Source organism: Antedon bifida, chromosome 4 (genome assembly GCF_963402885.1).
Source record: "Antedon bifida chromosome 4, ecAntBifi1.1, whole genome shotgun sequence".
In the NCBI taxonomy this organism is placed as follows: Eukaryota; Metazoa; Echinodermata; class Crinoidea; order Comatulida; family Antedonidae; genus Antedon; species Antedon bifida.
In genome coordinates, this window is record NC_136229.1 from 24,359,196 (window position 1) to 24,383,091 (window position 23,896).

A 23,896-nucleotide genomic window follows, 5' to 3' on the forward strand; every position below is an offset into this window, starting at 1 on the left:
TGTTCTTTCATGTATTATCTCAACTCAAAGAAGTGGCCGATGAGGCCGTAGTTTAAAATGCCATTTAACTGGTACTGTAATTGTCCACACACAAGTAAAAGGGCAGAGTAGGCTATACATTTAACTAATTGGATTCATATACGAATTTGGTTAAATCTCTAACCGAACTATTTCTATTGGATTTTACAACTATGACATTTAGGAATACAGTAAAAATAATCACATTCTCATACGGAGAGTATTTTTGGTTTGTGCCGTAGTGATTATAAACCATCAGTTTGAATTTGATTTCGAATGCGTTTGGTTTGTTATGTACATTTTAATCGACGCCATTGTTATGGAAACTTCTTATTTCTTCAATGATTTTGATATTCCTGTTGCTATGACAGAGGAAACAAAGAACTACGGAATACTGTTTTCAAGTAAATACTTATAAATGAGGTAGGTAGTAACAAACTTCCAATTGTTATTGTATCCTACTAAATAGTCATAGTTCAACGGAATAATATATAGGCGTAGGTATTGGTGTAGTAGGTAGGAATTGTTGATTTTTTTTTCTGTTATCTTTGAACTATTGTTTTTTTTATGTAAATGTTTTAAAATAAAAAATAGATTTTTAAAAAGGGGGTTAAAATTTCAAGCCATTGTAAATTTATTTATATCTCATTACATTTTTAAGATTATCTTTTGGTTCAATGAAATTGTAGAAATTGTTGTATAAACTTACATATTGTAAGTTAAAAATGTGCCGTAAAGCTACACTAGTCTACACTACTAAACTAGTGTGATGCGCCCAAATATTGTAGTAATATGATGTCATCGTGTCCTTATATAAGCACATTTTGTTGTCACATAAAGTTTGATACAGAGCGTAATCCTCTAACGATTGGGGAGGGTGTGGTTGATTGGTGCGCTTAAAAGTGGTCCCAAGTCCACTAATGGAAGAAGAAACGGGAGTTTGGATGAATATGTCTGTTTATGGTTCAATACGGCAATTTAATGCGGCAAGCGGGTAATAATTACACTTTGATTGATGCGTCTGTATGCGTTTTGGCAGCTGGTTTTTGCATACACCTAGACTTGTCATGTTTATGTTATTTTATATTTGATTGAAATTAAAGACCTAAACATTCGGAACGCTGATAAGTGATATACAAATTACGTATCAAATTTAATTTAATTTGGATATAAAAACGCATCAAAATTAATAGATAATTGGTTGATTATTTTTTAACAATATTGTTGCACTTATCGTTTTGTTTTAAATGTAAATCAATATCAACGAGAATTGGAAAATTAATTTAACTCTCAATGTATTATTGTTTAATACCATGGAGGTTTGGAAACATCGTTTACACAGATTTTATACAAGATAAAAGGGGAAAATCTGCACAGTTAAATTCACTTGTATTGCAAAATTTCTCGAGGCAAGCCTAGGTTTCACAAGATCCATGTGTCTGATTGACTGACTGATAATCTACATTACCGAAAACAACACTTTTGTGTCTACATAATAAAAGGTATTTTGTGTTTATTTTACCTATTTAACTGTTGAATGTAGGATCGACCAGCTACTACTTTACTTAATTAAATTATTTTATAATGATATTGAATAGTTCATTTTATTTTATTTCAGTATTTCTTACATCCTGTTTTGGCTCATTTAGACAAAGCTAAATCCTATGCCAGAACTTTATTTTTTTTTACTTTAGTTCAGCATTCAACACTATTGAACCATATGTTAGTAGATAAGCTTAGGAATCTAAATCTACATCCTTTTATATTCTTTATGGATTAGCGATTTTATTAGTAATCGAACACAAAGGGTTAACATTACAAATAATGTTTCAAGTTGGATATTTTCAAATACCGGTACTCCACGTCTTTTTCTATATACGTGTAATTTGAGATGTTTTGAGTTTGAGGAATTTGAGTTAAGTTTGCTGATGATATGTGTGTAACAGGGCTTATAACTAATGATGATGAAACTGCGTACAGAAATGAGGTCGCGCATCTATATTTAATTTGTGATTAATTCTGACATAGGCGAGCACAATGGAAAAACTTCGAGACAAATCTCTGCCTTGCATACCTACCAGATCTATCTCAGATGTACCGCGAAATGTAAATTTGATAATATTAGTTTTCACTATTAAGATATTGTTCCATATTTCTATCTTAGCAAGAAATTATAAAGAGTTTTACAACAAAACTTCTGATTTTCCGGTAGATTTTCAACTCAATTTATAAAACAATAAACACTATACTTTAAAATGTTATTAATCATCTAAGACACTGTGAAACAAAGTAAGTTTAGTTTTACGAATGTCAAGCATTTTCAATAATGGTAACCTACAGAAAACGTACAAGGAGAACGTCCTTCTAAAGCCACTTTACCCGAGTCATTATCATTCCGAGAACCATCGTCTACACTTCCTAGAGGGGGAGCGAGCTCCGACAATCTTCTTATTATAAATGCTAAGAAAACGGCTCTTAATAAATTAGAATGGATAATTAAAGATGTGACTCATCCACTAAGTAGTATTGTAATCTTTAATAGATCTGGTAGAATTCGGCAATGCCAATGTTAAAACCAACCGTTTTAGAGACTCTTATATAATGTATATTTTTCATGAGATAATTTCTTGTATATAATATTATATGACAATAAATTGAATCTTGAATCTTGATATTGCAATGGCCAATGCAATACGAATGGCGGCGGCCTAATAACATTGCATAGAATCTGATGTTGGTATACATCGTTGCGTCTCTAATTTGAATACATTTTAAACAGCATTAGTATAATTTGTTTTAAAAATGCTATTGATGTTTATTGATGTTTTGTTTATATGTATTGTAGGCTGTACATTGATTCAAAATGCAATTGGTGGGTTTACTGCTGTTAGTATGCGCACTTTTCCAAACGATGCAAGCACTTCATTACCGCGGAGGAACATTCCGCTGGGAGAAAATAAACAACCGGAAGGTAGGCCTCAATATATATTTATTTAAACGAAAATTCAACCTTAAAATTGTTTGATGCGCTACTTTTGACCTTTTTCAATTCAGATTAACATTTTCTGGCGTTTATCGTTTAAAAGAAGTGAAGGGAGTTACCAATGTGAATCCGTAGGATCCAAGATTCTGGCTGAACAGCTGAACATGTTAAAATGCAAGACCTGTTCGGATTACGATAAAGAGATTATACATCGACTTCCATTAACCTGCATTGCAACCAGCTTAGAAAATGATTGGAATCTCTTTGAAGGTTCCTCTACGTATGAGGTGAAAAGTAGTAAATTCACAATGAGGTAAGCTTATAGATATGTTGATTATATTTTTGTAAATATACTCATACATTATACTACAACGGAACAATACATTTTTTAATGAGAATAATAGTTGGAATTTTTGGGTCAGTAAATCGAGTGGTAACACGTGTTATTGAAATATTGTGGGCCTAAAGTGGCATGGAAAGCTTGCCAACTAAACACCATAGATTGAACTAGCTTTTGCGATTACAGAACGTCTCTCTGCCCCAACATCGATGATATAGTCTGGTAGCATGAATTGCCGAAAAAGAAGTGGTTACCAAATGGTCACATAGGTCTACTTAGGTCTACACCCTTGTGTTGTGTCCTAATGATAATATTGTGAAATATAATGTTAGTATGCAGTATGTAATAAATGGAGAAGTAATGCCTATTTTTATTCAGCTACGAAACCGAAGGACCATGTACAGACAGTAGTTGGCTATATCTGCAAAACTTCAGTTCTGGAAGATGTTGGAACTTACTGAGTCATGTGGACCTATCTATTGATAATAACAACTCTCCCCGCGTAACGGCTGGACTACCACTCTATCGTATACGACAAGGATGTGAACTGTTCATTGACTTAAAAGGTAAACACAAATTATAAAGCCACGCTATTTGTTTTTTTAATTTGTTTGTTTGACCGGTTCTATTTACTTCAGTACGTAGAAAATACGTGTGCTCACCAATTCAATTGTTAGATGATGGGTACTTCCGATATTTTATTTGATACCGGTACCACTCTTTGGAATTCATAATCATCTCACTCTGGTAGAGGTATGCCTACTTCCAACCAATATCAACAATTAAAATGCTGCCATTTATATTTAAAACTTGTTGAAATATACAAGAGAATAATACGATGATTAATGAAGTTATACCAATGAATTTCATACATTAAATGTTTACGTTGTATTATCTTATCGTAGGCATACTACAGATCATGTAATGTTACATTTTGTGTTTCTTGTTCAGCAAGTGATCCCGACGGTGATGTAGTCAGATGTCGCTGGGCTGATCCAAATAAACAGGAATGCCCAGATGATGCTAACAAACCCCGTGTCTGTGATAACCCAAGTAAATATCCAATCAATGCAATCATGTATGAGGTAGGCCTGCTAACTTCTCTAAATTAATTCCGCGTGCGTAGTAGACATAACTAATCGTTGCTATTCTATCAAAACATCGTAATTTTACAGGACACAAAATAACTTTGTCTTTTATGGTTTTTTTGTGTACTTTGTGCTTCTAAATTAGTAACGGATTGTAAAAATACCACAGATTTAATAAAATATAAATATATAGATTGTCCCACTATTTAAAAAAAATAATATGCCATTTGGATGTCACATAATATTTATTCATTTGGGATTAAACAAATATTATTTTTATCTTCATTTTTTACGTTTTTGGGGGCAATGCACACTAACAGACGATTAACCATCATGTCACTATTTCTATTCTATATTGGGCATTATTTCCCCAAACCTTTCGCCCATGCATGAGATTCAATCACTGCATATCTTTTAAATATTTTTATTTCATTTTAGAATAAGTGCTTCGTAAAATTCCAAACAGACGGAGAGTACGTTCGACACCTTGAGGGCAATTACTACGGGGTATCTGTCATGATTGAAGATTTCGACAAGGGTTCAACAACACCCAAGAGTACAGTGCCGTACCAGTTTCTTATCCAAGTTACTGAACGTTAGTATAGTACAGTTAACTCTCCTAAAACGGCTGATGAAATAATGTTGAGTTGACTGAATTAAGATTGCAGTTTATTCCAAATAGATTTTTTGATTTCTTGTAACGAGAAATGAAGTTTGTACAACCTGGACAACTCAGGAAAAATATGTAGGCCTAGTAGAGAAAAGACAAAAATTGTAACCATAACGTTCGTATATTAAATACGTCAAACCTTCTTTTGACATTCATGTAGTAACATATCTAATGCAGATTGAACTCTATTTGAATCGCCACATGATTTTTACACAATAGTATCAACATTTTTTTTTTTTTTTAATTATTAATTTGAATTTCTGCCAAATATAAAACAGTGTGTTTAACAGTTTATGCTATTACGTTTAGCCGGAAGTTGCACTGGACCGAAAGTGGAGGTAATGTATGAATGTTGCGAGATTAAGCCAGGTGAACAATGGGAAAGTATTATTTCTGCGAAACTACCGAAAGAGTCCGATGGAAATCGGTGTGTTCATTGATTTTTTTTCTTGATCGTTTAAACATATTCTTAATCTATTTAGCCTAGATATGGTAATCTGAAAGTACGATACAAAATTGTATACTATTAATAACCATCATAGGGTAGGTTCAATCGTTCTATGCTCGAATGTAAGTTTATTTTTTGTTGCTTTATAGGGTAGAGGAGATGACGTATATTTTACCAAAAGGCATGTCATACACTGAAGATATTCCTCCGCCAGGTAGATTTGTTCAGAGCACTCTCTCATTTCAAACCTGGAAACTTGGAATATATGAGTTCACTATAACTGCTACTGACGATTTTGGGTATGAGCATACACTACATTTAAATCAAAAGAATGTCACAGAATTTTTGGCAAAGCATAGCGCCCTCAATTTGCGTATTTTGGCAAAATTCTTGCGGATTTTGGCATGATGCTCACCAACCCCACTCCAGAATCCGGGTCATCGCCTACCAGGCAAACGCATGAAAATATACTCATTAAAACAAAAAAAACAGATGTAGTAGATCATAATAATATAATACAAACATTTTATAAAAATGATTGAAACAGTATGCGTACATTACACTATGCCTACATTCCAAATGATGTAGCTGCATACTAATGTAGTTTCACACATTTTTTGTTATAGTATGTGAACGGAAATTGGTTGTTGATTTCTCTTTTCTCTTCTCTTTTAAATCTAGACTTGTTGTCCGGAGAAATACAAATTATATACATATTAATTTACCCTTTTCCTGATGACGTAGTTTTGTAGAATTGTTTTGTATCAATTTTTACGGATATACAAATGTAGGCCTAGATTAAATCAGTGGCCAACTTTTTATTTCCAACATTCTACAGAATCCTATCAACCTAACATATGCATTCTAAAAGCTTCTTGTGTTTTACAGGTTGAATTGAATACAACGTGCATCAAAACTAAATAGGACAAAATACTGCATAAACGTATGTTTCTAATTCGTTGATCTGATAATCAAAATACCAGATTTTATTAATACCATTTTATTTTCTACAGATTGCAAGGGAAGTCTGTCACTGGAAAAATTTTAGTTACAGGTTAGTCATTAGATGGGTTCGCATTCACTCTTGATCATGCCTTCACTGATCATGATCAAGATAGAATCAGTCAATCCGCTTTTATGCACCTCATTAAATAGATCATATGATTTCAGTGTGAATGGTTTCTCTTTATTGGGCTAAACTTATGATAAACTCGATAATGAAAATGTAGTTACGATATTTTATATGCACATTAAAGGCTCATTTATACTAGGACGATGCTGCCTTTAATAATATTTTCACATGTCCAATCAAAATGTCATGATTTGTAAGAGCAATGATATTGTGACGATATAACGATTTTATTGTTTTTATTGATCATGATGTCATTTGATTGGATTTATTTTTTTCAAATACAAATGATTCTCCTATCCTAATTTTCACGGAACGAATCGGAAGCTAGGAGGCAACGCGAGTAATTTGTGACCAACTGAACCAACTTATTTACACAGTTTAATTACAGCTCCTTTTAACAAATATCGGAATAGTAACTGACGATTTTTACTACAAGACAAACGATACTGTAAGAACATTTATAGTATGAATTGATGTTTTCTTGTAGATAAAACCTTTGAACAACCATCGAAGCCGAAGGTTTTAGATACCCAATCTTACCCAACTACCAATAGCACCTTACAGGATGAAACTGTAGAAGACTGGTTTATTAAGTTTGATGAACCGGTAAAGACCTCATTAATATTCAATCTTAGTAAAAAATAATTATCTGTACTGCCGTTTTAAATCTATACAGTAATAAAACAAAAAGTATAAATCTACTTTCACACCAAGACTTTTATAATTTCATAAGTTCACATCCAAGCTTGAGTCTATCCGAATACAATGATAGTTCATGGTGGGATGATGACGTGTAAAGTATCTTGAAACTAGATGGTACATGTCTTTGTCATGTTTGCACAAATCCGTCTAATTCTTCAGTGTAATAATATTCGAGTATTTATTGTGTCATCATCACAATGTAGTGCTGGGCTACTACTGTAATAAAGTTTATTATAGCAATCTAAATGAATTGTTGAAAGAGAAAACAGAGCAATAGCCAATAGGAAACAAAGTGTCATTAACCTTATAGATAAATACTAATTTTGTGTTTTTATGCACAGGTTTCCAGACCAAAAAAATCTGCATACATTATGGTAACAGAAATAGGAGAAAAAACAATTTACGCCACCTATGACGCAGCAAATCCAGATGAGGTAGAATTTCCTGAAGACAATCCTACGATAGCTCGGTATAAAGCGCCAAAAAACCTGAAAGTTGGACATAAATACTATATACACATAGACCAAGGTTTTTCAATTTTAATCGTCAATTACTCCAAATTTTGTGATGAAAAGTCTGCTCATGTTATGTCGGATGTTGCGGGAATATTCTTTGATATTCGTAAGTATTAATAAATAAGAATCAGATTAAGTTATATTAAAAATGTATGCTTAAGTTGGTACGAAAGTTACCATGCCACTTTGATATGCTAATGAAAACATCGATTTGAAAACATCATTTTAAAGTAGTTCTGGGTAAAATCCATAGAAATGCAAAATTATATCATTATAAACGTGTCTGAATATTAGTCGGTTACCGTGGTACTGTATCTAACTTTTCCCAGTATTATATAATTATCCAGTATTCATACTTTCTGTGATACATACATCATACGTAAAACATGGAAGGCGTTATTAAGGAAAGCAGGAGATACAGGAATATGTTCATAATAATAATATGGAGATATAGCACTAATAATCGGGTGATTATATCCAGTCCGCGAAAGAAAGACAGAAAACAGTGCCTTGTCAGCTGTAGATGACTGGGCAAAAAAAATTAACTTTCAGAAAACTGACTGGATAGTAATATAATTTAATTTGAAAGTAATAACTTATCTAACTTATTTTCACAGTTTTAGAAATGTTATTTTGTTTATGTGTGACTAATTGATTTAAGACATAATATAGCAATTCCACCAGAACCAACGGTTGACTGTGACCAGTCAGAGATCACTGCGTTTGTTCCAAAATCATATGCCAAGTCGGTGAATGAGATACATCTGATAGACCGGAGGTGTAAGAGTAATGATAATGGAACTCATCTTATCATTAAGTTTGCCTATGATTCATGTGGAACTTACATTAAGGTAAATGTTTTCTTTCATTCTCCCATCAATACAAGTATTGAAATTGTAACAATGAGCGAAACAATAGACGCCAGTTAAGCTAAGTTGGCTAACTGTGTATGTTGTTGGATTGATAAATTGATTTATTTAAAATATTTCTTGCATGCAGGCTATCCAATACAAAGGCAGCAATAAGAGTTGAGGAAAGTAAGGTAATCGGTTTTAGATTCAGGTTCACATTTATTTTATTTCTTTATAAGTATTTTTTAAAATTAATTTTGACCAAATTAATGAAAAACTTTTATACAATTTGTTTTCCAGAGACATTTAAAGAAGGTGTAGATGAAATTAAATTATTAAATTAGAAGAAAAGAATCTCTATATCACTTTTTAGTGGTTTTACATCCAACTAGCCTACAGGATGTCCTTAGTATTACGTAATGGATGTAACTTTTCTTTAATTAATTTAATGTATAAAACGGTTACAGTACATCCTATAATTCGACTTGCTTTCTTATTTCATAGAGATTATTAATTTTATCTTCAGACTTTAGACTGCTAAACCAGACAATGCAGCAATAGGTTATAGTTTATATATATAAAACTATAGGACAATATATTTATTATAATACTTACCTACTTTAATTTTATAAAATGAATAATTTTCCAAACAATGGTTTTCAGTGGTTTCATTTTCAATTATAGGCCTAAGTGACTAAAATGGAGGGTCGGGTATTGTTACAACATGGGGTAACATATTTCTTATAAACAGAAGAAAAACAACACTGTTACAACCATTATACATATAAAATCTTACAGAAAAAATCGTCAGACATCACTCGATTTATCAACGTTCTAAGAGATGATCCAGAGCCTTATAAAGCCAATAATATAACCCGCAAAAAAAGAAAGCTAAACATCAAAATTATATGTGATGTCCGAGGTGTTGGGATTGCTAACGTTTTCTTCAACCCTGACACATCGGTAAAATCTCCCAAGTTCAAATCAACCACAACATTGGAAGCTATGCTGGAGCTGTATGAAGACAATAGCTATGGTGACCAGGTAGAATACGGCACAGAGAAGGAGGTGGATTTCAAAGATACTTTGTATTTTGCTGCCAGATCACACGACAGTGGTAAAGAGGTTGCAATTGAAAGCTGCAGGGCAACGTCAAAGTACAAATCTTGTACCAAATTTGATAAGAAGTTTGAATTCATCAAAGATGGGTAAGACTAACTCATCAGTTATTGGTTCTGTACTGTATTTCTCCACTTTTATAATTAAATTCCGTTAATATCTAACTTATACAGAATCACTTGTAACATTGTTTCTATTAACACATTTGGTACTTTATCACATAATTCGTAGATATTCTATAATTGGTTAAATAATTGCTATTTATTTACAGATACAGATTCATTTTATAATCCAATATAAATGGAGATTACAGTGCTCATAAAGCATCTTGGCTTACCTAAAATAAATATAAGGGAAAAAGAACTAGGCCTATCTAACAAATCTTATTTATTGGTCATCACTCATTTTTTTATCATTGGACACACTGTCGTTAGTGGTGCAACCAAAACAAAACAATAAAACAAAATGAGCAAAATAATGAAAGAAAACAAAACAAAAGCAAGGAAAAAAAAAATATGTAAAAATACAAATCAAGCAGCCTAAATAAAATAAATGGCACAAAATAATATTCAATAGAAAAATTAGGTTAAGCCAAAAAAAACCAAAACTTGGTGGCGGTAATTAGTTCATTATTTTGCAAAACCTGACCCAAGAAACTACGTTTAGAACAGATTCAGACAAGGATGTCAACACATAAAGCGCATGCTCTTGATGGAGATTTTTGGTGTTTTACTGTTGATGTGCGTGTTTCAATGTTGTTTCTCTCTTGTTTTGTGTTGATATAGTTGTCCAGTGGATGATATCGTATCCTTTATTGAATCTGGATCGTTTGCTCAGAGACGTTTTTCTATCAAGACATTTGCGATGCTGAACTATGGTTTTGATGACACAGTAAGTAAACAAAAGTGCAACTAATACCTATTTGGTATATTCCAAAATAAAGACAGTAGAATCTGTTTTATATCAAGTTTTATAGCTTGTTATAGGTGCAACATTCCTGGAATCAAGACCTCAGATTAGTTGATTAGTTGTATTAAGTAAATTCAATTGAACATGAAAATAATAGAAATAAAATGAATGAACAACAATTATGAAAATGAATAAAAACAACAAACAAAACAACAACTAAATGAAGTAATAAAGTGAGCCTAGAATAGTTCATCCTAAATGCGTGTTTATACGAACATCTATAATTAAAGATGTATCGTCCCTTTGACTAATTCCAAAAAAATTTTGAAAAAAAGATCGAAAAAAAGTGGGTCATTTTGAAGTATCATAATAGTTATTAACTTTCACCAAAAATTAGTCTAACTGAAATACAGACGTTTTTTTGTTCAAAAAATAAGTTTTCGATCAAAACATATCTCATAATGCAACGCGCTTGTTTGGCTACTCTGTATGCATAATCAGAAAACTTCCTCGCGATCTGTGTGAAAACACCTTCTCAACCGTGACGAGTTGTAAACAATCCTAATTAGCATCCATGCATAATGTATACTCGTGGTTTGAAAGCTTTGTTTACTTTCGCTCGCGACGATTTTCCAGACGAAATGCAATAAAATTAATTTACCTGTTAATTACGTAAACTTGTTGTTTTTGGCTCGAATTTTCGACTTAAAGTGAATAACTTTAATATTACTTTGATATGGCCAATTTAAGTTTAGAATATTTTTCACACATGAGAGGTCAAAAGAAACTGTCTTCGAAAATGTATATTGTTTGCTTTAAATTGCTTTAGGCCTACCTGAAGATCATCAATATACTTTTATTATTATTTGTATTAGGTTTGGGTAACGTGTTCATTTGTAACTTGTAATCCAACTAACAGCAAATCGGCTTGCAAGGGTTTAAACTCTCTTGGCAATTGCAGTTCAGCCGAGCGACGAAGAAGAAAGAGAAGTGCCACTGATGTGTTGACACAGGCATTCTTGGAGGTGCAATTAGATCCCGATGTGATGGAATAAGCTTATATCACTCGCGGAAGAAAATCAGTTATTTATCGAAAGCTAAACTTTAAATTGTGTTGCTTGCTTGAAGTAATGTATAATGTAATGACAAATAAGATACTAAATAATAACAGCACTTCTTGGCTTTAATCATCCATGCCCAATGTTAAGTTAAGTCAACTAAAAAAAAAACATGACTTCCGCTTATTCCTAATTAGTATTTTACCTAATCACTAATCTGCCAAATACAAAAGATATATCTATGTTGTATTACACTTAAAATTCATAGTCTTAATGATTTTTTTTCTTATCGTTTTGATATACATCTAGCATGTTTTATTACTGTTGTGTGTTGTTAGTTAGACATTATACTACTTGAAATTGATATTAAAAATCAAATCGTAAACTAAATATTATAGTCGTGCGATTTAACTTTCTTACATTCATACTCTGTTTTACCATGGAGGTTTGTCTCAATTGTTTTACACCCAGAATTCATTTATCGACAAAGCAGTAGGCTAGTAGGCCTAAGCACACGCATCGCATTTTCCCGCGGAAAGGAAAATCATCTGAAATTCACTGTTTGTTTGCTATGATAGCGTAGATCATGTTGTACTGATTGACCTGATATGTTAACTTTGTATGATTGTCTGATTTTAATGAACCAACAAATGCAACAACAACATATTGTACGCTGTGAATTCTGTACTGTTTTCTGTGTTTACTCAACCACAGTGCACAGTAAGCAATGTTGATCAAGAAATATAATGGTTATTGTGTATGTCTACCTTTAATAATAATAATAATAATAATAATAATAATAATAATAATAATAATAATATTTATTCGGTCATCAATGTAAAAATAACCAGGAATGAGAATAGGCTAAAGCCCAAACAGATTCTGCACTCACTCTATACAATACAATCAGTTAAAGATAAAACCATATACAAGAAAAATACAAATAAATTATACATTAACATGAAATATAGTGTTTTGTTAGAGCAGCCTTAAATATTGAAATTGTTTGTGAATCTTTTATGTAATTTGGTATTTGCTCCCATAGTCTAGGAAAGGAAACAAATACAGAATTATGAAAAGTATTGCCTTTAAATAATAATTGTTATGCTAAATCACAGTCAATCATGGATAGACTTTTAAGAATATTCTTACAAATAAATATACTTTTTCTAATGATTTACTTTATTGCTATATAAACAAAAAACATTGAAAACTGATTTTATTTAAACAATAATTTATATCGTGTAATTGGCATTAATATCAAATAAATTAAAAAAATAAATGCCACTGGCTTCCAATTAAACAGCGAAATATATTCACTTCATAACCAATCACAATCATATTTCCACCTTACACGTAGCTTTTCAGTATGCAAACCTATGGCGACTAGATGGAACAAAAAGTACAAAATGATCGCGCCTTTGCCTTAGGTCAAAGTTTTAAAACCTCATCTTTTTAGTGCTTTGTAATTTAATCTGTTCTTTCCAATTCTAATTTTTATTTTAAGCTCTTTGGGACAATCTGCTGATTGTTAAAAGCGCTTTATAAATTTGACAACATTAACATTAAATTCTCAATTTTAAATTTAAATTTTAATTAATTTAAAATAACTCAAACGCAGTAGTCGAAACAAATAACGAATGTCTAATTATCTTTTTTTTGTAAATGTCTAAACTAATAATATGTAAATTTAAATTTGTAAAACTTATGCCTACAAATATGATGTGACAATTTTGTCCTGTCGTCGGACCTAATTTCATCGATTATTATTACCTTGGATTCTGTTATCTAGACATATCATTACGTTTTGGTTGTCTGGTCGTCGCGGAAAAATATAACTCGATATTGGGCAACGATTTGGAACAAATAGGCCATGTAATATCAATTTTTTTCTTCGCAAATCGAAAGCTCCCTATTATTATTTTATTTGTATTAATATTGTGAAATAATACACTGATAGGCCTATTTTAGTTTTAGTAGTAAAGAGCTTGTGTAATCACCATGGCCGTATTAATTACTTAAGTGAGATATTTCCCTTCAATATTAAGTATCACTCAATAACTATTGAAGTATTCCCCTTAAATTGTATTCATTCAGATAGCAGATTTTTATTTTAAGTGTTTCACTTAGCCTACGTGTGAATAGTGGATACGACCAGTGTTTCCCATGATCGCTCTTTAGCCTTTATAAAACCGTGTTCGTGCTGCGGCTGTTTCTATGCATTAGTTTTTTTATGAAGGATTATACACCTTCCTGATTATTTACAATGCAGAATGTAAGTAGTACATATCACTAAAGTACATACTACTAAACATAAATGATTTATACATACAGTAAGTACGAATGAAATTAAACACAGCGCATAAACCATGCTTATTTATACACATAAAACGACCAAAATATCAATCACAAACTATTACACACAAACATTAACATGATACTATAATGCTCTGTTATAAAACTATGCTCTATAGGCGTCTGGGTATGAACATTATGTAGGCCTATATACATATGTGAATACCTGTCGAACATTATTAGAATCTTTGAGACACTTTACACCAACGATTGTATTAATTTGAAAGTCTACTGTACAATTTTGCTTTAGCTTCATAAAATATTAACTTTACGTCATTACGTTACGCATATCTACGGTGTATTATCTGTTTTTTTTCAACAGATGATTCATTCTCAAGCCCAGTTGTTTATCAGTTATGAATACTGACATTTTGTTTAAAATATATTTGTTAGTTACGTAGATAAAACTACACACAAGGGAAAATATAGTAATCTTAAATACTGACACGAGCTAAGAAATCATTACAGTGTGACACGTTTCCTGTCAATATTTCATCAACCGAGTCATTTATAGTACAAAAAGCTATCAAGTGTGACGAGCGCGTATGGATTTTTACGCGATAAATGGCAGACGATAATATAGCGAACTCATAATATTATATAATTTATATTTAATAAATTATAAGAGAAACACTTGGTTAGCCTTCTGGAGAAGGTTTGGTTCGATAAACTAGATATTATTGTCACACTGTAGTGTACAGAAATTGTCATTACGTTAAATTATTACTATCATATACATAATTACATAGTTAGTTTACATAGTTTACTCCTAAATGTTAAACTATGTCACAATTATCAATATTCATAATGTTTAGAGCACCTCTTCAGACTAATGATCATTTACGCGCGATAATTCCTAATTACCAAATATGGGTTCGTGGCATTGCCTGCAATGCCCTAGCATGCGTGTATTCAAATCAATAGAAATCAATAATAGCTTCTAATAGCTATCAACAAACGATTATGCAATGTAAATTTAACAAGTTGGCTGACTTGGTGGGGTCTGTACTTCATGAATTGAATCGGAGGGCGTTAGGAATTTCAAAGTTTTTCAGGGGCTCGGGGAGAGGAGTAAGTGAATCCTGAGGTATTTGATTGTTGTCTCAAATAAATCACAATAGTTCCACTTATACATTTGAACCTAGGATATCCCACTGACAGTACAAACTTGACTGCGTTAGGTACGTCTATTGATGGTCAATAAAATGTGAGTTGGTGCGTAGGGTCACCTAGAAAATAACACTTTTTGATATTAAACATAATATGGTACTTAGGCCTATAGACAAAATATAATTTAATGCACAAACGGTGGCAGAGTTTGTGGGGTTCGTTTCTGGGACTGGAACGACTGCCATTGCGTCTTCGTTGTTACAGTTATTTTCAGTACAACATTTTCGGCAGGTTCCGACTTGGATAAACTCTGCACATTCGCTTTCTTCCTCGCAATCGTTCGATAATGTGCAACCCCTTTTAAAATTGATGATGCAACTACCCACTCGAGTTACTTCGCTCTGAAAAAAGAACAATGTTTATTTTTAAAGTTCTGTCTACACTATCAAACTCTTATGTGACAAAAAAAATGTGATGTGTCCATATACGGATACGATGACGTCATATCACTACCATATTTGGGCATATCACACTTTTTTTCAAACTAGTTTGATTGTGTAGATGGAGCTTTAGAAAAAAAGGTTGCTATAAATGACAATTGTTCTGATGGTATCACGACAACAATAATTATACGGTAAAATAGGAAAAAAATAACAAATAGGAATGATATGCACCTCCACCCCCCTCCCCGCCTAATAGGGACACTTAAATGCTCCTTCTTTCTCTGTCTTACTTGACAATGCACAATGTCATTGCTTACAGTGGCAGTAGTATTTTCGGACTCAACAAAGTGCCCATTATTGTTCGTTACGTTCGAAAGGTTTCCCCTTAAAATGGGTCTCCCTTGAATGGTGATGTGTCATATGTAGTATTTTATAATTGTATGTGTGCAATTGTTATAAAACAATTGACAAGATAGGAGCGAAACAAAAGACAAAAAAATGTACAAATCGGTAATTGTTTGGAGAGGGAAAATTATTCGATATACCTTCATTATGCCCACTCACACTTAAGCTTTGTTCCCACTAGGACGCACCACAAGGACGTAACGCAACGCAATGTGAATTGACCAATCTCAAGCGATGGATTATTCAAATAGTCGTGTGATTGGTCAAAACTCGCTTGCGTTGGGTCTACGTCATTGCCTTGCGTTCTAGTTGGAACCAAGTTAAAAGCTTGGTTCCAACAAGTGTAAGGATTACAGCTTTATAGTCAGACAGAAAAAAAAACAAAATTTACTCACATAACATTTATTTGAGCAATTCAAGATCTGTGGAGAGTATTGTTCAGTAACAGTACATGGTGTTCCAAACTCTAAGTAAGCATCGCAGGTATAACACTGTAGTGACGTCACTTTATGAAATAATGACAGTAGGCTTACTGCAGAAGGGAAAATATAATCATGAAGAAATTTAAGGTCGGTTCACACTAAGGATATCTCTGTCCACTATCGAATTGGTGATTAAAAAAAGTGTGATGTGCCCATATATGGACATGATGATGTCATATCACTACCATATTTGGGCATATCACTACAATATTTTTGAGCACATTACACTTTTTTTGTCAAACTTAGTATGATAGTGAAAACAGAGCTAGTGTCAATTTAATTTAAAGCTTACGCGTGTCGCTTCGCGTGTAAACTGAACAATATAATAAATAATAAAGTAAGGCTAGCTTCTACCACACTAGAAATGCATTTTAAATTGGTACAAAATGGTATATTTGAATCACCCAACTCTCCCTTTCACCCTTCCACCCTACAGCATACACCATTATATAAAGAGATCTGCTATCTTATCCTATGTTCAGTCATCAGTAGGCATACCTACACATATGTATATGTAAAAGTATCCATCAATTGGTAATATAAAATAAGACACTTGCAATTTGATATGCATAAAATGACACTTTAAATTTTAATACTAATTTAAAAAGTATAAAATATTGCATGAACATGTAATATGATTTAAAATTGTATATGTTTATACTGTATATTGCAATATATAGCTCAAGTCAACATGTCGTGATATAACAGTAATTTAAAACGAGATACAATTACAGTTGAGCGAGTACTTTCAGCTTTAAAAACGTAATTTCTTACTACAACATAATATCGAGATAGATTGATATTTGAATCAACTTCAAACATTTTTTTACAAGATTATGTGATGAATTCTTGTATTTTGTAAAGTCATTGCCTAGTATAGGTAATTAGGACGCAACGCAAATCGAATTGACCATCGTTTGTAGTTGGTCAAATTACTTACTTTGCGCTTACGTCATTGCGTTGCGTCCTAGTGGGAACTAAGACATAACATAACATAACATAAATCTCTTTATTCATCTCATAAACAAACAAAAACAAGTGAGGAGTAAAACATGCTTTAAACGATGAAAGGGACCTCCAAGAAATCCCAAGGGGCTTGTGATAGGAGGCCCACTAAAACTAGTTACATTAACTAAGATACCTTAAAAAGAATAAATAAATAGATAAATAAATAAAAAAAAAAAATAAATAAATAATTAATAAATAAAATAGACTAAGCTTTAGATCCAATACTATGGCAACTGTATTTCAAAATGAATACAGTATACTATCGGGCTACATCTAGGATTTTTTAATGCTTAAACACAGTGCTGAATTAACCCAACGTTTTTTTTTTAATGAGGTGGGGGAGGAAGGACCGGTCCGGGTGGATCCTTTTGGGTCCACCTATGTCGTATGCAGTTACTGAATTAAATTATTTTTTAAATAATTTAGATTATGTTATATGATATTTGATGTGATATAGGCCAATTACATTATTTTTTTTAAAATGCCGGTAATTACGTTAGAGATAACTTTCAGTTACATTTACATAATATAGGCCTATTTGTGTACATTTTAATGTTTATTAAAACAATCATTTACGTCCACGTGCACACTACGTGGATATGGCCTACCTGTACATTATCATCAGCACGTGAGCGCGAGCGTAAGCAATGTATCTCGTTGTAGCATCCTTTTTTGTTTTGTACGTTTAAAAATATAGCAATTACCATAAGGACTCGACGTGTTTTTCCAAGATTTAGTCAAGTTAATTAAAACTGACAGCAGAATATATTAACGGTGCTAGACGTACAGTAACCATTTACAAGATCAATGATCAAGAATCATAATAATCATGATGATAATAATTTTATAACATGTAACAGCATCCTATAAGTAAGTCTTAATAGCGTTAATAACAGCATCGTCAACTCCTAAAACGTGATGAAAATTGTAATATAAAAATTGTCTGCCTATAATTCAAATATAATATTCCGCGCCGTACATTATGCTGACAAAAGCCTATTTTCTAAATCTGTAACATCCTTGGATCTATATCGCTAATGTGTTTATGCTTTTGATTCCTGTATCATAAACTGTTCTGCATATTTACATACTAAGTAATCAGTCTGAAACAGACAGATATATAAAAACAAATACCAGATCATGAACACATTTTCAAACCGTTACTTACCGAAAATGGCTAACACGTCGCAAAATCTGTTCGCCTCCATGTTCAATTAGAATCGAAACGTCAGAAGAAATTACAACTCAGAATTTGGAGATTGTCAGATTGAAGTCAGTTGGAACGCGTACTCATGAATATTAGAGTGGTTGGGTGTCACGGGACGCACTCCCAGGGGATTCGTGCTCATCAACCTCTCATTATAGCAGTGTGAATGTCATTTTTTTAAACCAATAGACAGTCTGCCGAGCTCGAATGAAAATGTTATCTAATAATACTGAAGATTTTTAGATAGATACTGTATACAGTATTGAACGATGAGTATACTGATATATTTGTATTTCTTAGCATTCTTCTTCTTCATTTCACAGAAACTATATTCCCATATGACGATTTCCTCATTAGTCTCTCATTAAAGGAACTCTTTGTTATCCGCCAACACAGATTTAAAAAAAATGATATAGCCTATTAAACGGTATGGTAGCCTATATATAATCATTGTACTCACCCTGTAAACGAAATTCGCGTGTTCGAATCCTTCCAGAAAAAAAAATAAATTGGGACTTGCTTTCTGAATTTGCACCGCTCCGCAAAGCTTGATTTCTACTGAAGCAACGCATGGACGTAAGCGAAACGCAAATGACGTAAGCACAACGCAAGGACGTAAACGCAACGCAAGGACGTAAGCGCAACGCAAGAAGGATGTATCATGCGCAACGCAAGTAATTTGACAAATCACAAGCGATGGATTTATCGAACTGTCGCTTGTAAATTTGCTTGAGTTAGTAACGTTTACGTCGTTACGTTGTGTTGCGTTCCAGAGGGAACAAGTCGTTAAGCTCCGTTTACACTATCAAACTAGTTTTACAAAAAAAGTGTGATTTTCCCAAAAATGGTAGTGATATGACGTCACCGGGTCCATATGGGCAAATCCCATTTTGTTGTCGCATAAAGTTTGATAATGTAGACAGAGCTTTACACGTTTTAATTTATACGTACATAATTCTTACTTTTTGTACAATATCTTGTTCTGGTGGGTACGAAGGCCCAGGTGTGTCGTAGGCCTCTCTCATGGTACTTTTTCTGCGTGAAACAACCAATAAATTTATATCAAGAAAGGCCTTGAGGAAAAATACTTTAATAAGTGTTATTACTGGGTTGAATGTTTGTTTTAATCACCTCTCAAAAACAAACAGGAAAACAGGAAACTCTTTCAAACCCGGACCCTTTTTAGGTCCAAAACGTCTGAACCTCTACTTTTATTATTCCGACTTTCCAAAAATATGAAGCCAGCTGCATGGTGTAGTGTATAGAATTGACTGTATTACATTACTGTGTTGTTTTTTCTTTTTTTAATCATTATATGATTATGATTATAGTCATACAAAGAAAACATATTTGCTCGATTAAAATCATTCTGTAATTCTTACCGAATGAAGCGAATGTGTGCCATTGGTTAATTTGTATGACCATCGTTGGTATTCTAACCTATTAAATATTAATATTATATAATATTTATCCCCCAAAATGAAGTGGTGACGTCACAATTGACAAATATTTACTTTTGTATTTTCAATTGTAATATTATTATTATTATTATTAATTGTATCCATACCATGTGTCCATTTCATAAATAATTAGCATCTAAAGGCAGTGAAATGCTTTACAAGGTGCACATTCCGACTTATTTATCAAGACAGTTCTGTGGAAATTGAGTCATGTTGCTACTTATGATATATTCTGGATTTGAATCAGCTATTGATGATCCGTGACGTTGCTACAATTATGAATATACATCAAGATGCATACGGTAATATTTTATTGGTTATTGTGTATTGTGTTATGTTCTCATAAAATGATATAGCAAGTTATCTAGGCCTCGCTCCGATTGCTACAAACAAAATAGGCCTACGGTAGATGCATTCATATTTTGGTTTAATTACTACGGTTTACCCGTAGAAAATTATCATAATCTTTATCGGTGTTATCATCACCATTAGTCATCATAATGCATCCGTCATTATTATACTATATTGCACGGTCCCTTAAAAAGTCGTTTCCCAAAGGCACCCGCGTATATAATATTATTTTGGTTTCAGTACCTTGAATATCTAAACGTTTGACTTCCTTTTGGACGTAATCTTGAGGTCTACACGTCACCGAAAGTGACGGATGACTTGGATTTCTTTAAATTACAGTATCTTGCGTATATGTTCGATTTAAGTTGATTTTTATCATCTTTACAAGTACAGATATGCTAAACAGATGTTACATAATACAAATACCTGGTCCTCGTTTGTCTCTCGAATATTACATGTACTGTCACATGTAACACACTAAATAATACTTCTCCTGTAATTAAGGTCGACAGAATTTGAATTTTATATGCTTGATATGAGAGATGATTATTGTATGTGATTGTCTTCAATTTTAGACCTATATTGTGCGTGATGAGAACTTAAAATTAATAACTGATGACCGTTAAATATTGTATAGGTCAAACGTTTTGGAGGTCCTGTAAGAGAAGTCGTATGGGTTCGTGTTGCACAATGGAACCTTATGTAAGCCTACGGATAATGCTTGATATTATAATTATGGGAAGATGTTTCAAATTTGTTTGCGCAATCATCAATCATATAACGTTTTCTTGTTTTCGTTAGGGCCTAACCCATTTTCTATTACAATGAAATGACGTTAGTTCACTTTAATAGGAAGGTGACAAGAATTATTAATCAAAATCAACAAGAATCGATCATGATTTTGCAATAGTGTTAAATAACTTTGAATAATCGATTAAAGCATATTCGTTCACACTGATGTGGCTATACTGCTGTCTATTAATAGGGAGCTCTCTATTTGCGAACATGTTTCGAAATTGTTATAAGCCTACATTGCAATTAATATTCTTAAAAATTATATTCCCTTATTATATTTAAAAAAAGTCGTTTTAGCATTTTTGTCATTTTTTTACACGTAACATTTTTTGTAGCAAGTGGTTGTATTTTGTAAGACATCTTGATACTGATTTTTTATATTAAGACCTATTGAATATAACAAATAAAATAGTACGAGGCATGTAACTCCAAATAGAACACATTTTGAGAATTCGATGTTCAAGAATCTGATTAGCATGGCTCTTTTTCCATATACAGTAGGCCATACAAATTTACAAAAGTGTCACCAAAAGCATAAAAATATTTGAATTAACCAATGAGTGACTGATATGTTTTAGCCAATCATTGAGACTTTAATGAAATAAAAAAATAGTATCGAAAATCTTACATCCAAGTTGTTTTTATGTTTTCAGCTTAAAGTATTACACTTCAAAATCAGGAACTTACTGATATCAGCATATTTAATCTTGCTGATTCGTGCAATTTTTTGTCCTCAAAATATTGCATTGATTGAATAAAATCGATACTAGCAATAGCAGACTTGATTATCACACTTTATGAATGTTCTCTTATATTGGCTTAATTAAGCTTTAATTAGCGACAAAAGAACTTCAGTCAACCGTTAGCAATCCACTGATAGAATACATACTTCCGGGTTGCAGTTATTTGGTTGTTAATTATTTTTATAAAGAATCATAAATATAGAGCCTTCTGAAAAATAGGATAGGCCTAATAACTACTGTACTACTACTCTACTCGAGAATGTGTGTATTATATACAATACACACATTCTAGATTCATTCATTTGGTAACCCGGACTGGTTCATAATAATCTAACATATGAAATAATTTGTCTTTTGTCATTTCTTTGCCTCCTTATTAGGCTAATAATTCACAGATAATGAATGTTGATGAGTTCAATTTTACAAATATTTTCATGAAGTGAAAATAGAACATACTTTCACCGAATGTAAATTGTTCCTTGTATAAATAGAAATTCATCTTTGTTTTCTATTAAAATCTAATAATAAAGTAAGATTTTGTTTGTATTATTATTATTCAGTATTGAAATATGGTATACAATAAAGTGAAAACAAAACCGACGCAGCGGGGACATGAGAAAATACAAACAGAAAATTTGTTTAAAACAAAAAAACGTTCGTATTATGATACAGGTGATAAGAAGATTAACCAAATTCACACTAGAATCCGACTTGGTTTCAGTTGTCTCAATTCTCATTTATTCTCTTGTGGCTTTAATGTTGAGAATCCGCTTCATTTCTTATGTTACTGCCCTAATTATAATACACAAAGAGATATTCTACTTGTAAGCGCTAACTCAATTATTGAGGATATCTTAGCCAAGGATTTTTCTTTAACGTATAATTTGAAATGTTTAAGTGAAATTTTTATTTTTGGTTCCGATCTTCTTTCGAATTGTAAAAATGCTTTATTATTTTATTATGTACAACAATTTCTTGTTAATTCTGGAAGATTTGATTGATGTTTCTGTTTTTTTTGTTTTAAAATATTGTATTTGTTAATCTGAGGCGCCTTGAAGCTAAGGTGGTTCCATCTTGTAAGGCGCCTCTGTGTAATATACTGAATAAAAAAAAACAAAAAAAAAAACAGAAAATGTATAAAGTATAGGGTATTTCTTCATTTTTCCCTATTTACACAAGAAAAAAAGTCCTATAAAATTAAAAGTTTAACAAGTTTTGATTACCACATTAAACAATTCTATTTTGTCATTTATCGACATACTCTTCTACTCTTATTATGTTTCGGCCTATAAAGTTTACAAGTCCTAAATTTGATGGTTTTTTATATAATATTATATATAAAGTAAGATTTTGTTAAGTCGCAATTGTATTCTTCTGTTCCTTGTGCATTGAGTGATGCCCAGTGTGTAGGTTTATATTATGTTAGACTCATTTAAAGTCAAACGGATAAAATCGTATGACGTCAGGTTTTCACCTGGATGGCGGCTTTAATATAAAAGGTGTGGGGAAATAAATTTGTCTATAGAAATTTTAGTTTTGAGCTATACCCGATCTTTCTCTCTAGTCGCTCTCACTTTCTCTTCAGTCAGTCACACACCTTGTTTGAATCCCTCCCCAACAAATTCACTATAGTTAAAAATGTATTCTGATGTTATTTAATAATGAAAATGAGTACTTTATTTTCATTGATTGAAATTATTTTCA

The 23,896-nt window shown here is 32.2% G+C and overlaps 2 protein-coding genes across 2 annotated transcripts; one reads left to right on the forward strand and one right to left on the reverse strand.

Annotated features, from left to right (window-relative positions):
- The first annotated feature begins 86 nt into the window (after positions 1-86).
- LOC144839566 (uncharacterized) lies at positions 87-12,258 on the forward strand. Its single transcript, XM_078694988.1, has 16 exons — positions 87-441; positions 1,361-1,520; positions 2,864-2,989; positions 3,073-3,314; positions 3,720-3,907; positions 4,293-4,426; positions 4,868-5,024; positions 5,409-5,526; positions 5,697-5,846; positions 6,561-6,601; positions 7,167-7,285; positions 7,723-8,002; positions 8,569-8,747; positions 9,546-9,955; positions 10,652-10,757; positions 11,651-12,258. Exons 3-16 carry the CDS (start codon positions 2,882-2,884, stop codon positions 11,828-11,830), a joined length of 2,412 nt encoding a protein of 803 aa, XP_078551114.1. The 5' UTR covers positions 87-441; positions 1,361-1,520; positions 2,864-2,881; the 3' UTR covers positions 11,831-12,258.
- A 736-nt stretch (positions 12,259-12,994) lies between these two features.
- Positions 12,995-19,033, reverse strand: LOC144839994 (uncharacterized). Its single transcript, XM_078695605.1, has 3 exons — positions 18,805-19,033; positions 16,542-16,678; positions 12,995-15,699 (listed from the first exon to the last, which is right to left on the reverse strand). The coding sequence occupies exons 1-3, from the start codon at positions 18,842-18,844 to the stop codon at positions 15,418-15,420; spliced, it is 459 nt and encodes a 152-aa protein (XP_078551731.1). The 5' UTR covers positions 18,845-19,033; the 3' UTR covers positions 12,995-15,417.
- Positions 19,034-23,896: the final 4,863 nt, after the last annotated feature.

Coding starts and splice junctions, on each gene's coding strand:
- LOC144839566 (XM_078694988.1), top strand. CDS start 2,882: ATGCAATTGGTGGGTTTACTGCTGTTAGTATGCGCACTTTTCCAAACG. Junction 5,847..6,560: donor ACTGCTACTGACGATTTTGG/GTATGAGCATAC, acceptor TATTTTCTACAG/ATTGCAAGGGAAGTCTGTCA. Junction 7,286..7,722: donor TTATTAAGTTTGATGAACCG/GTAAAGACCTCA, acceptor TTTTATGCACAG/GTTTCCAGACCAAAAAAATC.
- LOC144839994 (XM_078695605.1), bottom strand. CDS start 18,844: ATGGAGGCGAACAGATTTTGCGACGTGTTAGCCATTTTCG. Junction 16,679..18,804: donor CGACGTGTTAGCCATTTTCG/GTAAGTAACGGT, acceptor TCCCTTCTGCAG/TAAGCCTACTGTCATTATTT. Junction 15,700..16,541: donor ATTGCTCAAATAAATGTTAT/GTGAGTAAATTT, acceptor TTCTTTTTTCAG/AGCGAAGTAACTCGAGTGGG.